The 14,364-nt window shown below is 36.9% G+C and overlaps 1 protein-coding gene across 5 annotated transcripts in view; it reads right to left on the bottom strand.

Moving 5' to 3' along the window:
• Positions 1-14,364, bottom strand: part of MPDZ (multiple PDZ domain crumbs cell polarity complex component) — a 147,369-nt gene that overhangs the window by 79,336 nt on the left and 53,669 nt on the right. For 3 of the 5 annotated variants that reach the window (XM_023545266.2, XM_064290503.1, XM_064290502.1), the window contains exons 14-18: positions 13,934-14,098; positions 11,957-12,142; positions 10,495-10,704; positions 8,318-8,434; positions 3,642-3,809 (exon numbers count right to left, since the gene is read on the bottom strand). In XM_023545266.2, coding sequence (XP_023401034.2) covers positions 3,642-3,809; positions 8,318-8,434; positions 10,495-10,704; positions 11,957-12,142; positions 13,934-14,098 — 846 coding nt within the window. The remainder of the gene's footprint in view (positions 1-3,641; positions 3,810-8,317; positions 8,435-10,494; positions 10,705-11,956; positions 12,143-13,933; positions 14,099-14,364) is intronic. The other 2 variants (XM_064290504.1, XM_064290505.1) reach the window with 2 other exon arrangements.

Below are 14,364 nucleotides of genomic sequence, written 5' to 3'. Positions count from 1 at the left end.
TACCATTATCTGTCATTCTCCTACTCTTCCTGAGTAAGGCACCCCGCATTTATTGTTTCTATACTGACCCTACTGAGGGAAAAGGCAACATCTTTTGTGCCCTTGCAAGCCTGTGGTTTTGTCACTAAGAGTTTCCTGATAACTCTCATCACCTTGACGAGAGGGATTTAAGTAGTTTTTTATTCCAACCCTCTTTACCAATAAATAAATAAACAAACAAGAAACTACATCAACATTTTAAACATGGATATGAAGGCAGCAATAGTTTAAGCTAGAAAAATGACGCTATGAATTTGTAGCAATAAACGTGAATTTTTTTTTTTAATCACAGAATCCATTAGCCATGTCTGGTACGCAACATGCAAAGAGAGGCTCCTATCATGACAAGCATGAAGATCAAACTTCACTAAAATCAACAGTGTTTCCTAGTGGGACCAATATTTAGAGATGAAAGTTATGCACCAAATTGGTAACAATTTCAACTCTGGTGAGGAGTGAGCGTACATGTGAAGACAGGGTGTGGGGAAGTGGGTTAGGGAATAGAAGAAGGGACTCTCATTATATAGCTCTTACATTTTTCACAATAAGACTATATTTACGTCTTCCTTATATTTTAAACCAAAATATGAATTCAAGCATTTTCTCCTCCACAGCCATAATGAATAGCTATAAGCACTCAGGAAACCCTGATGGTTAAGAACTACAGATGCTAACCAAAAGGTCAGCAGTTCAAATCCACCAGGCACTCCTTGGAAACTCTATGGGGCAGTTCTATTTTGTCCTATAGGGTCACTATGAGTCAGAATCAATTCGATGGCAATGGGTTTGGTTTTGGTATGGGCACTCAAGTTTGAAAAACAATTGTTTTTCAATCTTGTCATGTGCTCAGAGGTGACACAAAAAGGGGGGCATAAAAAGATTGGTCAAAAAATTAAAACTCAGAACGAGAAAGAAAAAGAAAACCATTGGCTATAGTCATGATGCCCTCTAAAACCCACATTTCAATGATCTGCTTCTATTAATCCACAATTTCCTGGTTCTCGAATAATGGTTATTTCTCTTAAATGATAATTAATCAAAGTAAGCAAGCACATACTCTTCAAATTAAAAAAGCAGAGTTGGTCCCTGAAAAGGTAGAGTTTTACAAACAGGAAAGCCAACGCAGCCTGAGTAATCACTAAAATTTTCACATGCTACTTTATGCTCCTTTAAAATCAATATGGAAGCTAGTTTGACTTTCTTAAATATCATATATTGTATTTGTTTTATCAATTAAAAAGTCCTGAAGTGTGTTAACTGTTTTTTTTTTTAAGGAAAATGAATCAATTCTAAATTCTATAGCCAATAGCCCTTCTGTCTTTTAAAAATAATTTCAACGCAGAGACAGAAAGATAAAAGCATCATCTAATTGTGTTCATCTGCAACCTAGGTATGCAAAAGGAGCCACCAAAAAAACAAACAAAAAAACTGCAGAGGTTTGCCACGATGTGAAAGATGTGGGAAGAGTCCTACTTTTTAAGAAAACTGAACGCACACTGGAGTTCCACAATGTGTTTTTAAAACACCCTCATTAATGTCTTCTTTGTTGTTCTGTAGTTTAAATATTTTGGTTGATAAGCTAGCTTGCCAAAATTTGCTTCAACAAAAGAGTAAATCGCTTGGGGGGAAAAAAAAGGAGGCAAACAGACTTCAGAAAGCCAATATATTGTGCTGTATACAGCCACCATTTGCCCTGCAAAGTATGTGCTTCTCAGTATGCAGATTGTGTAATCCCTTTAAGTAACAATTACTAAATTAAACAATGCAATCTGTCCGCTGGCAAGAATAAGAGTGCTATGCTGTGGATTAGGAGATTCTATTAGAAGATGAACTCAGCTTCCAGCCCTGAGGCCAGTAAAGACTGAACACATTCCAGACGGGATGCAGCCACACAGACAGGCTCAGGTGTGGCGTGAGCAGAGCAGCTGCTCCATTCAAGATTATACCTTGCAAACCAATTTCAGGAGATTGCTCAGCATCATTTGCAAGGATAACAGGTGCACCTTGAACATAAAAGAAAATGCTTTGAAAATGTCTGGCCCCAAAAATTACTTGATAATCAAGAAAGGAAGAAAACTGTGCTAGGCCTATGGAAATTCCACCTTCCCTCTTGTTCATAAATACAGATTTCCTTCCCATTGAATTCAATTTTTGTGGAAAATGCATATTTCATCATATTTAAGGAAAAAAAAAAGATTGTCCTGTCTTTTTAATCTTAATTTTAATACTTATTTATGGTATATTTCCAACACAGATAACTAAAAAATTCTCCTGCTATATGTACTCTTTGCCCAGATGTAACAGATAACAACATTTTGCCATATTTTCCTCACATCTTTCTTTTTTAAATTATATAATGGCACTGTATTTTTGTGTTTGCGTAATGTATTATAGATACAGCTAAAACTCCATCCTTCCTTTTTTCTCCAAGCTGAATTTCTTTCTTGAAGTTGGGAAGTATCACTCCCATACATTTTTAGATTTTTTTTTTTCCTACACACACGCACACACACAAGCCTAAAAAATATACTGTATTGTTTTGTATATCGATTTCCAGAAAATACAAAGAAACTCCAAGAAATCAATAGAAAGACAACCCAGTGCCATCGAGTCAATTCTGACTCATAGCGAATAGAAAGACAAGCAACCAATATAAAAATGGTCAAAAGATATGAAGAGGTTAATTGATGAGAGGTGAAAGCCAAATGGCCAATATGTGAGAAAGCGTTCAACCTCACTAAACCCGTTGCCGTGGAGTTGATTCCGACTCATAGTGACCTATAGGGTTTCCGAGGCTGTAAATCTTTACAGAAGCAGACTGCCACATCTTCCTCCTGTGGAGTGGCTGGTGGGTTCGAACCGCCAACCTTTGGGTTCGCAGCCAACCCCTTTAGCCACTACGCCACAACCTCACTAGTTATCAGGAAATCCAAATTACATAGTAAGATACTATTCCACACCAAAAGAGTAGACAGGTTTTAAAATATTACTTATTGAACATTATAGAGTACGCCCCCCAAGAAAATGAATAGAGTTGGGGCATTTATGCCAACAAATGATTTCTAAAACATAGATGGCCTAGATATATGTCAGATAGTAACAAAACCCTTTATTCATACACAGAAATATAAACAAACTTTGCTGCTCACTATGATCTTTATGTAATGTATTCTCTGTCATCATTTCATATAAAAACATGAAAGCATTAAGTTTAACTTACCTAGTAAATGTTAATAGAAGAAATACTTTATTATCCAACTTTGCATGAAAATTGATTTTAAAACCATTTAGAAAATAAATTTGTTCTTGTAATTTTCTCATAGTGCAAACACTGCTAAAACCAGTTTGAGAAATACATGTCGCCATTTTCTTTCTTTCTAACATGTAAATCATAATCAAAATTTTGAACCCTTGTGTCTATCACTGTCTCGCAGACATTAGATATAGTCTCAAATGGTCTGAACGATACCCAAACATGACCTAAACTAATTGGAGAAACATAACGTCCCTATATGTGACCCCACAAACTCCCTCCAGAAAAATGACCTCTTGAAAATTATCGCAAAGGCTTTCCCATAAATAAAATGACACCTCCTGTGTACCTTGGCAGGAGATGACGCAAGAGAGGGGCCGTAGCTCAGGCCATCGCTACAAGCACTACCATGAAGAGATAAAACAGAGGCTTGAGTAGAGTAGATACTGTCGTTATCAGGAGAATACTGAGACTCAAAAGTGGATTCATCCACCAAGTCAGCATCATTTGTGTCCACCTGACAATAAAAAAACTCACGTCAGCTGGGAATTCAGTTCTATCACATATACAGCAAACAGTCTCCACTTAAGGCTAGAAGACACACTTCTATAATTATTTTCTCTATTCTATTTTCTGTATGCCCTCTTCACCCTCTTGACTACATTGGAGATTGGTTAATGCAACAGAGCAGGACAGACTGCCCACCGGCAGCAGAGGGTGGCATCCAAGGGCCAAAGGTAACACTTAACAAAGGGTTTGGGTCAATTTTAAGATTAAACAGCTCCATTACTAAAGGAAAATATGTACTTTTCTCCAAATTCGCATCTGTTATTTAAAATCACCTGTCTTACTCCCAGAATTTTATAATAAAATGAAGGAGGTCATCACCTTTCCTATTCAACTACAACCATTATTCCACAAGGCCACTTGGCAATTATCTAAATTCACTAAAATGATATATTTCTATGAGTTGTCTTAAACTAGATTTTAAACCATTCAAGTTGTAGTATCTATAACTTTTTTTTTTTGTGGTACTTTAGATGAAGGTTTATAGAACAAACGAGTTTCTCATTAAACAGTACACATATTGTTTTATGACACTGGTTAACAACCCCACATCATGTCAACACTCTCCCTTCTCAACCCTGGGTTCCCTATTACCAGCTTTTCTGTCACCTCCTGCCTTCTAGACCTTACTCCTGGGCTGGAGTGCCACTTTTGTCTCGTTTTGTTTTATGGGCCTGTCCAATCTTTCGCTGAAGGGTAAAGCTCAGGAGTGACTTCATTACTGAGCTGAAAGGGTGTCCAGGGGCCATACTCTCACGGTTTTCCAGTCTCCGTCAGGCAGGCAAGTCTGGTCTTTCTTTTCAAGCTAGAATTTTGTTCTACATTTTTCTCCAGCTCTGTCCCGGACCCTCTGTTGGGATCCCTGTCAGAGCAGTCAGTGGTGGTAGCCGGGCACCATCTTGTTGTACTGGACTCAGTCTGGTGGAGGCCGTGGTAGATGTGGTCCATTAGTCCTATGGACTAATCTTTCCCTTATATCTTTAGTTTTCCTTATTCTCCCTGGCTCCCGAAGGGGTGACACCAGTCAGTGGAGTACCCTAGGTGGCCGCTTTTAAGACCCCAGACGCTGCTCACCAAGGTACAATGTAGAACATTTTTTTTATAAACTACGTTATGCTAATTGAGCTAGACGTTCCCCAAGACCATGGTCCCCAGCCATCAGCCCAGCAATTCTGTCCCTCAGGGAGTTTGGATGTGCCTATGGAGCTTCCATGACCTTGCCTTGGACAAGCAGTGCTGTTTTCCCCAGTACTGTGTACTGTCTTACCCTTCACCAGTTACCACTTATTTATTGTCTATTTAGAGATTTTCCATCCCCACCCCCCTGCCTTGTAACCATCAAGGATTGCTTCTTTTTGTGTGTAAACCTTTTCATGAGTTTTTACAGTAGTGGTCTCATACAATATTTGTCCTTTTGTGATTGACTTATTTTACTCAGCATAATGTCCTCCAGATGCATCCATGTTATGAGATGCTTCCCAGATTCATCGATGTTCTTTATCGTTTTGTAATACTTCATTGTGTGTATGTACCACAGCTTGTTTATCCATTCATCTGTTGATGGGCATCTAGGTTGTTTCCATCTTTTTGCTATTGTGAACAATGCTGCAATGAACACGGGTGTGCATGTCTATTAGTGTGACAACTCTTATTTCTCTAGGATATATTCCTAGGAGTGGGATTCCTGGATCATACAGTATTTCTATTTCTAGCTTTCTAAGGAAGCGTCATATCGTTTTCCAAAATGGTTGTATCATTTTGCATTCCCACCAGCAATGCCTAAGAGTTCCAATCTCCCTGCAGCCTCTCCAACATTTGTTATTTCCTGTTTTTTTTTTTGATTCGTTCCAGTCGTTATGAGTTGGAATGGACTTGAGGGCCCTGGGTCCTGGGGGCCAGTAATGCCAGGGTGAGATGTTATCTCACTGTGGTTTTGATTTGCATTTCTCTAATGGCTAATGATCTCAAGCATTTCCTCATGTGTCTCTTGGCCACTTGAACGTCTTCTTTGGTGAAGTGTCTGTTCATTTCCTTTGCCCGAAGAATCTATAACTTGATGGTGATCATTAGAAACCCACAGTAAATCTGTAGTTTCATGCCAAAATTATACCAGGCTGTTGTTAGTTGCCGTTGGCTCAGCCCTGACTCATGAGACCTTATGTATGACAGAACAAAACTTTGGCGGTCCTGTGCCACTGCCATGATTGTTGTATGTTTGAGTCCACTATTGTGGCTAACTAGGGCTTATTATGATCTGGTTAGGTTTAAGTTTCTATTGTTGGTAAACTCCACAGAGTGAAGTAGAGAATTTCATTACATAAAAATCCTGTTACCATTTTCTGTGGCAGAACTAAGTGAAAGAATCCAATCATGATGAGCATGATGTTCTTCTTGCAATTCATTCATAGTCACAGTTTAGAACAGATGGAACTGGTGTGCATACTACCCTTCTCAGATATGATCAGTATTTTCTGTATGTCTTGGTGGTAAATCCCATATGCTCTGTTTCTCTGTGATTTCAACCTAAATGTTTAGCCAGAAGTCAGAAGCATTATCATATTATACCAGATACATTCATGTAAACAACTGATAAAAATGCAGGTGGGCCATTTCAATTGGGCCCTCTCTTCAAATAAATTTCAGAAGCCTAATAATATATTTTAAACACATGTTCTAATTCACTAGTGAGTGGCTACATGGAGATTTACTCTTTATACATGCATATTATGTACAACAATCTAGATAGTAAATACTTTATTAATTAAACTTTGTATCAGGAATTACAATATATAAATATTTGTTTTAAGAAACATTAAAGAAAGAATACCTCAATAAAATCCATATGCCCATTGCTGATACCTTAGACTCTTAGGCAAGATCCTAATAATCAATTTGTCTCATTACCGTAGAGATAAAAACACTAATTAATGCCCAGAGAAACTGAGTGACCAGTACAAGACTATGCAGCTAGTTAGGGAGAAGACCCAGGACACCTACCAGCATTATAAGGTGCTGAGCTCACATAAAAGTGGGGTTAATCTTCTTGACTGGCATTTGTTTAAAGGAAGTTTGAGTGAGCAACATAAACTCTAGAAGGAAATTGTTTCTTAGGGCACTTGTAGAGACGATTATATATTTCCCTCCTGTGACATTCCAAAAAGCATTTGCTGTGTTGTTATTGTTAGGTGCCTTTGAGTTGGTTTCAACTCACAGCGGCCCCACATACAACAGAAAGAAACATCGCCCAGTCCTGTGTATGCCATCCTCACAATTGTTGTTATGCTTGAGCCCACTGTGGCAACCACTGTGTCAATCCATCTCACTGAGGATCTTCCTCTTTTTCACTAACCTTCTAGTTTACCAAGCATAATGTCCTTCTCCAGGGAGTGGTCCCTCCTGATAACATGTCCTAAGTACGTGAAATGAAGCCTCACCATCCTCGCTTCCAAAGTGCATTCTGGCTATACTTCCTCCAAGACATATTTGTCTGTTTTTCTGGCAGTCCATACTATATTTAATATTCCTTGCCAACTCCACAATTCAAATGAATCAATTCTTCTTAGGTCTTCCTTATTCAGTGTCTAGCTTTTGCATGTATATGATGTGATTGAAAACGTCACGGCTTCAGTCAGGTGCACCTTAGTCTTCAAGGTGACATCTCTGCTTTTTAACACTTTAAAGAGGTCTTTTACAGCAGATTTTCCCAATGCAATACATCATCTGATTTCTGACTGCTCCTTCTGCGGGCATTTACAACTCGTATTTAGTTTTATTATTGATACATCATTGTTCCTTCTCTAGACAGCAAGGCTCCTAAGAGAAGGAGTCATATATTTATTTCTTCATTAAAGTGGCCTCCAGTGAGCCCTAAATACATTTCTTCCAATAAATGATTTTACATATCAAGCAGAAATAAAATTTTAATTTAAAATTTTCTACTAAATCAGTGATGTTTACATATATGTTATTTATAAAAACATGGGTTTTGCCTATTCCGGAAGCTTTTATATTCTTAATAACTGAACAAGTTTATATGATTTTCACACTATTACTATCTAATGGAAAAAAATATCTGTTTACTCCTTAGAAAATTAGTCAAATCACTGATTTATGACTAAATATGGAAACATTTAAAGAACGCCTAGAGATACTCAAGTATGAAATTAGGGGTTCAAACAGGTGTTCAGGTACTGTGTAAGGATTAATTCTACATGTTGACACAATGCATTGCTAGTTGAACTTCCCCACAAATTCAACAAGTATCTTTCACATATATTATACTGCCTTTGTTTTCCAATTTTCAACTATGAGGACCTGGAGAGGCGCAGAGAACTTGTTTAGTTTTCCAAAACACAATGAACAAAGAATGTAGTTAAGATTTCTTTGGAATATTTTGAAAGGCAAAAATAAGACACACAAGGTTTCTGAAGGAAAGCTTGGTAAGTCATGGCCACTAACCAGAGCCAAGTCAGCCCTGAAGAGGGCTTTGTCAGCCAGCCCCTCCTCCTCGCAGGAGTGTGGTGGGTAGAGAAAGGAATCCTCCTTAGCAGAAACATAGCCTTCTTCTGGTGAAAGCTGCAGGGAGAATGAAGCTCAGTGTTGAAGGATGAACTCAGGAAACAGAGAGAGAAGAGGAAAGAGGGAAGGAAAGAGGCGAGAAGGGAAAGGGGGAGGAGAAGAGGAAAATGGAAAAAAGGGAAGGTTTTCAAATGATATGACTTCAACACAGAATTGTGAGTACAAAATCTGATATCTATATTTAATATTTCTATGAGTTAAGAAAGGGGGTTATTTATTCCACTACTAATATCATCGATTTAGATGAGAATCCCCTTCTACTAATTTTGTCCTTCTTCTTATAAAAGATTATCAAAATCAACTATTTTTGATATTAAAATAGTCTTTTGGTCATTTTTATCTGCCAAATATTCTAAGTAAAACAATGAGTTCCTCACGCAGAAATAAGGAAACTCTTATGTGATAAGGCAGGAAAGAAGCTTCAGAAGAACAAAACATTTAGAAGGATCAGCTTCTCTCCGTCATCCCTTACTAGGATACTATTTTAAAGAATGCAATTTACATGACAAGAAATGTTCTATAGTGAAGTCTCCTAATTTAGCATGGCTTAAACTCTCCAAGTACACAGTCTGCTTTAATTGGAATCCTGAGCTATTATCTTGGAACCTTGATCATATTAACAGAAAACTTAACATTTTTTATTTCAATCTCAGGCTAAAATAGTTAGATAATGGTCCTGCCTACATACAGCAAAAGCAATACACACAGAAAAAAGTGTTGAGGGAAAACGTTTTCCTTTTTCCCCATACATGTGAGTTTAATGCTTGTTAGAAAAGATACATTTCTGATTTAGGGCAATACATATTAATCTGAGGTAATGTTCTCATGAAAGAAACTTATTTTGGAACTAGCTAGTCCAAAAAAAAAAAAAAAAACGCTACTTCTAAATAGCTGGTACGATTTCTATTTCTCCTTAAGGGTAATAAAAAACATAATAATATTGAGTCATGTTTGCCATTTCTCTTTGCCCAACAGAAAGACCAGAAACAAATATATGGTCCAACCTTATTAAATATACAGAGTCCCAAATGGCCTATCTTCATCTTCCATTCCCTTTTGTATTGATCTTTTGTTCTGATTTCTATAATCCTAGTTTGACTTTAGGTTGGTTAATCCTATTTTTCCCCCCTCCCTTCCTTCCTCCATGTCTCTCTTTCTTCCTTTCTTCAACATTTATTTTCATAGCCTACCTGAATAAAAAGTGGGGCAAAAATAATTTAATTAATACTCTAAACATACAAATAAAGTTTACTATTTGAAAAATTCTTTCACAAAGCCAACAAATCCTTATCTACACATCTGGGTTTCTTAAGAGGAGATGTATTTGTGCTTTCATTTAAAAATATACTCATATATGGAAAACATCCACAAATATTGAGAATGTCTCTAATATTTAACTGCAATACAGTGGTAAGTGCCATGTTGCAATCATTATAACTAATAAAAGATATTGGTATTGTATAGCATAAATTCACTAGTTGCTTCTAATACTATAATTATAATAATTAATGATAGGGGGCTATTTTCTCCCAGGAGGAGAGTCACAAGCTGATAAACCCACTTTGGAAAGTTCAGTTTCCTGCTCTGCAGTCATTAACAACAAGTGTGTGGAAGTCAACAGAATACAGGGACTTAAAGCCACTCAGACAGAGATTCTTTTCATTCTACTCTGACTATACATTCCAGTCTTAATTGTTAAAGCATTCCATTTCTCTAGTAGTCCGCTACATTGGTATTGAATTTTAAGCCCGGTTTCTCTGAGAATATTTGATTTTACTTTCATCATGATCTTATTATCTACTAAAAAATGTCAAAAGTCAACCACACAGGCAATTAAGTTCAAATTTATTTCTGAACTTCCTGACTGTTTTCCTTCCTTTATGTTTTCAAAAAAGTCACTCACGATAAAATCTTTATACCCATGGAGCCAATAACCATGTTGATGAACATTACCAAAAGTCATGATTCAGTCACGACAACACCTGAGCCTAAAAGTATACATGCCAGCCATATTGTTTGCAAACATAAAAAGAAGTCAGTAAAATCCAAATTCTTACAGGTAAAGGCTTGGCTACTCCTATTCTCACAATTCCAGAGGGTGCGCCCTTCAGTGCTTGTACAGCTTCTTCAAGACTGCTATTTTCCAAGTTAACGTCATTGACAAACATGAGTCGATCTCCAGGAAGAAGTCTTCCATCCTTTTCAGCAATGCCACCAGGCACTAAGGAACGAATTACAATCACTGTGCTGGCTGGATCAACTGGATCCTAACAGAACGGACAACGAAACAGAAGTCAGCTCACTTTTACACCTTAAAAAATTTTAAAAGTTTGTCTATGATGAACTGTAATAGATGGATAACTGTTTCAAGTATTTAAAAAAAAAAAAACATGTAAAACTTCTATTGAATCATCTGGGCAAGGTTATCTCTATTTTAGGGAGTGTAGCAAGAGATAACCCTAAATAATGGCAACCTCGCGTGCCATTGTTCCTGAGTTACACTCCTAAATGTACAGATAAATATCCTAAATATCCCTTCTATATTATAATTTTATCTATTAATAATTTAATTGTCACATTCTTAAAATGATTATCTGAGGCTAGATGCCAAATATATTAATTTTTATGGGCAATTTTGTTAAATAGAATGTTACCACGTGGAACATTACTCACCACTAATGTGAGTTACTGAACATTAGGCCCATAGTTTTGAAGTGAATACAGAAAGAGACCACGTAGTATTTGACTATGCAGTATTATCAGGTACACAGCAGACTTAATATGAGAACAAGCCTCCAGCATCAGTCCCTATGAAGAATACAGCTCCTCCCTGGAGTCACCCAAGACAGCTTTCTGGTTCAGTGCTAATTAATGAGCAGCGAGAGCTGTGCTCTATCAGACAGGCTTCAGCATTACCTCAGTTACTCAGCACAGAAGACAACACAGGGTGAGGACACAGGCCACATTTGACCAATGTAAAGCATACTCATAAATATAGCAAAATGATGGGAGTACCAGAACTTAAATTATATTTACATATAAAGCTATCATTTGCTTCAGACAAAAGAAATAAGCATCTCTACTTGATGTCTTATCATTGAAATGTAAACTATCCATTAAGAGCATGGAAATAAAATGAATTTAAGCATACTCCCCAAATGACAAAATAAAATTATATTTCAATAAAACCAAAAAACCAAACCCACTGCCCTCGAGTCGATTCCGACTCACAGCAAACCTATAGCATTCCCTAAAATGTGTTCTGCATGTTTTTCAAATTTCCAAGAGTTGAAATATAAAATATCTCAATGAAGTGAATGTTAAAAGAAACCCTTGAAGATAATCAAAGGAGCAAATGAACCGTATAAATTACTATTTTGAAAGATTCACTACAGACAAGTAAATGTCTTTGATGTTTCTAAATTATGCTAAAATATTATCTTTTTCTGTTATCAACAACATACTTTTAGCATATGTCATCTTTCTTAAAAAAAGTTGCTGAAAATCAGACATATTTACCTGATAATCTAAAATGCTAAAACCAAGTCCTTTGTTCCCTTTCTCCAGCTCTATGTGCTGAACATCCACCTCCCACATGGCCAAAGGTCCTTGAACTTCCTCTGTCTTCTGACCCACATCAGTCGTTGCCAGCACAGGACCCTCTGTCTCCGAAGACCCGATGAACTCACCAAGGTCTACATGAGGCTGGATAACACACCAGACAACTCTTATTTCCAAGGCACTACATTAGCAGATACATGTACCAATGCTTCAAGGGAAAGGGAGATTCCTAAGATCTGTCCAGAGGAAAATACTCTTGAGTAAAAGTAACAACAGCTTATCTGGACACCTTTAAGAATTAAGGTGGCAATTATTGAAAGCTCTTAAAGAGGAAGCAATACCTAAGATGTAACAGGCACTGAAAATACACGGTTCAAAGATCCCCTATAAAATCTACAAAGGTTACATTTCGGCAGCATGATTGTGGGTGATTTTCACTTTTTTCATCAGTGTCTGAATAACCTCTATGGTCAGAAAAAATTTAAGTCTATTTTGATATTATGATAAATACAAAGAATAACTCAAGAGAAAACTGTTCTATGTAGAAGTCCTATAACCTATGCAAACAATAGTTGTGGAATGCTGAGCCTTGTGCACATGACTATTTCATTAATAAATTACTGAGCACAATGGCAAGGTGTAAGATCTGAAGTCAGACTTGCCTGGGCTTGACTTCCTTTCCACGACTTCTTATCTGTGTTCCCTTGAGCAATACTCTTAACCTGTACTCCACAGTCACCCATCTCACTGAATGTTTTGAGGATTAAATGAAGTAATATTTATCAAGCATCTGACATAGAAGCAGGTATTCAAAATGTTAGCTTCCTTCAGTAGAAATAAATGAAAGTGAATCTAGGTTAATTCAAATTTGTTCATCTCTATGAACACATTCAATTTAAGAAGGCTGTATTTATGGTGATAAAATTCTAGTTTGCGTACTATCTTTGCTTTTAATAAATTAGTGCATAACCTAAGACCATGGATGCAAATCCGTCTATCTGTTATATTGTAATAATAACCATTTATACTTCATAAAAATCTATATGGATATATATGGTGCTGGCTTTTGAGTTACTTATAAGTTAGAATTATGTTTCTTCTTTTACCCTATTCTAATTACCCTGGTGAATATTAAACTTTGTACTTTTATTATTCAAAGTTTTCAAAATAATCCTATTGTGCTGATCCTTTCGGTACAATACAAATCAATCCTAACGTCTTCTCTCATTATACCTTAATCGAGATTCAACTAGACTGCAAATTATGTTAGGTTCAAATTTTTAACTTTAGGATCTACCATATGTCCTCAGAAAAGCAGATTAGCTCCGCTTCTTCACATTTTGATCTGAATGGAAAAGAACAAACAAACAGGCACATGGGAGACTCTGGATGTCACAGAAAATGATCTGATATAGATTATTATGGCCTCAAATTTCTCACATTTCAGAAGTGTACACAGTGTGCATACATTCTGAAAATGGGAACAATGTGAGTGTCTATTTCACAGGAATACTGTGAAGCAATTATACAAACACATACTGAGCAATAATATATGATAATGTTACATTACGGTAGTTAACCTTCAGAGTGACACTCGGAGACAGGCATTATCGCTTACATTTTACAGAGGTGAAGACTGAGGTTCAGAAAGATAAAGTGACTTTCCCAAGGTTGTCCGGCTAGGAAGTACCTGGGCTGACTCAAACCTAGGTCTGCCTGACTCTACGGTCCATCCTACAAGTCCCGAGGTATGTGCGGAAATTAAATACCAAACCCCCCTCAAAAAAAAAAAAAAAAACTTAAAAATATTTTAAATGTTGCTTAAACCAGCTAAACCAGTTCATCAGCTGCCTTCAAGCTGGTTCTGACTCATGGCGACCTCACTTAGCCTTTCCAGCATATCTTCAGATTAGCTTCACGTCTGAAGTCTGATACCTTTTCAGTTAGCTCAATATCACGTAAGTCCAGGCTATCCCGTTCTGCATGGTGGGCAGGTGGCACAGTTCGGCGACAGCACACCACTGTCACTTCTATAGGGAGTTCCTTTAAAATATTGACCACATCTTGGTGATTTTCCCCCAGCAAGGTTATGCCATTCACCTGTGGAAAAAAGAAAAAAAATTGTCCAAGAAAGAACAATATTTCATAACTTCCAAAAATAATTTACTCAATAAATTTAAATTTTACGGTGGTGACTACTATAGTTCTGCTTTGCTCAAAACTATATTTAAACCTGTAGTAGCACTAACTAGGACAATTTATATCCAAGTTTAGAGTTTTGTTGGTGTTGGACCTTCTCAAAAACACATAAGAAAACCATTAACTTTCATTCATGCTTGATGTGCCAGTGTAGGAGTTTGGAAATG

The sequence above is a fragment of the Loxodonta africana genome, chromosome 9 (genome assembly GCF_030014295.1).
Source record: "Loxodonta africana isolate mLoxAfr1 chromosome 9, mLoxAfr1.hap2, whole genome shotgun sequence".
Classification (NCBI taxonomy): Eukaryota; Metazoa; Chordata; class Mammalia; order Proboscidea; family Elephantidae; genus Loxodonta; species Loxodonta africana.
This window is presented reverse-complemented; position numbering and strand designations above follow the sequence as displayed.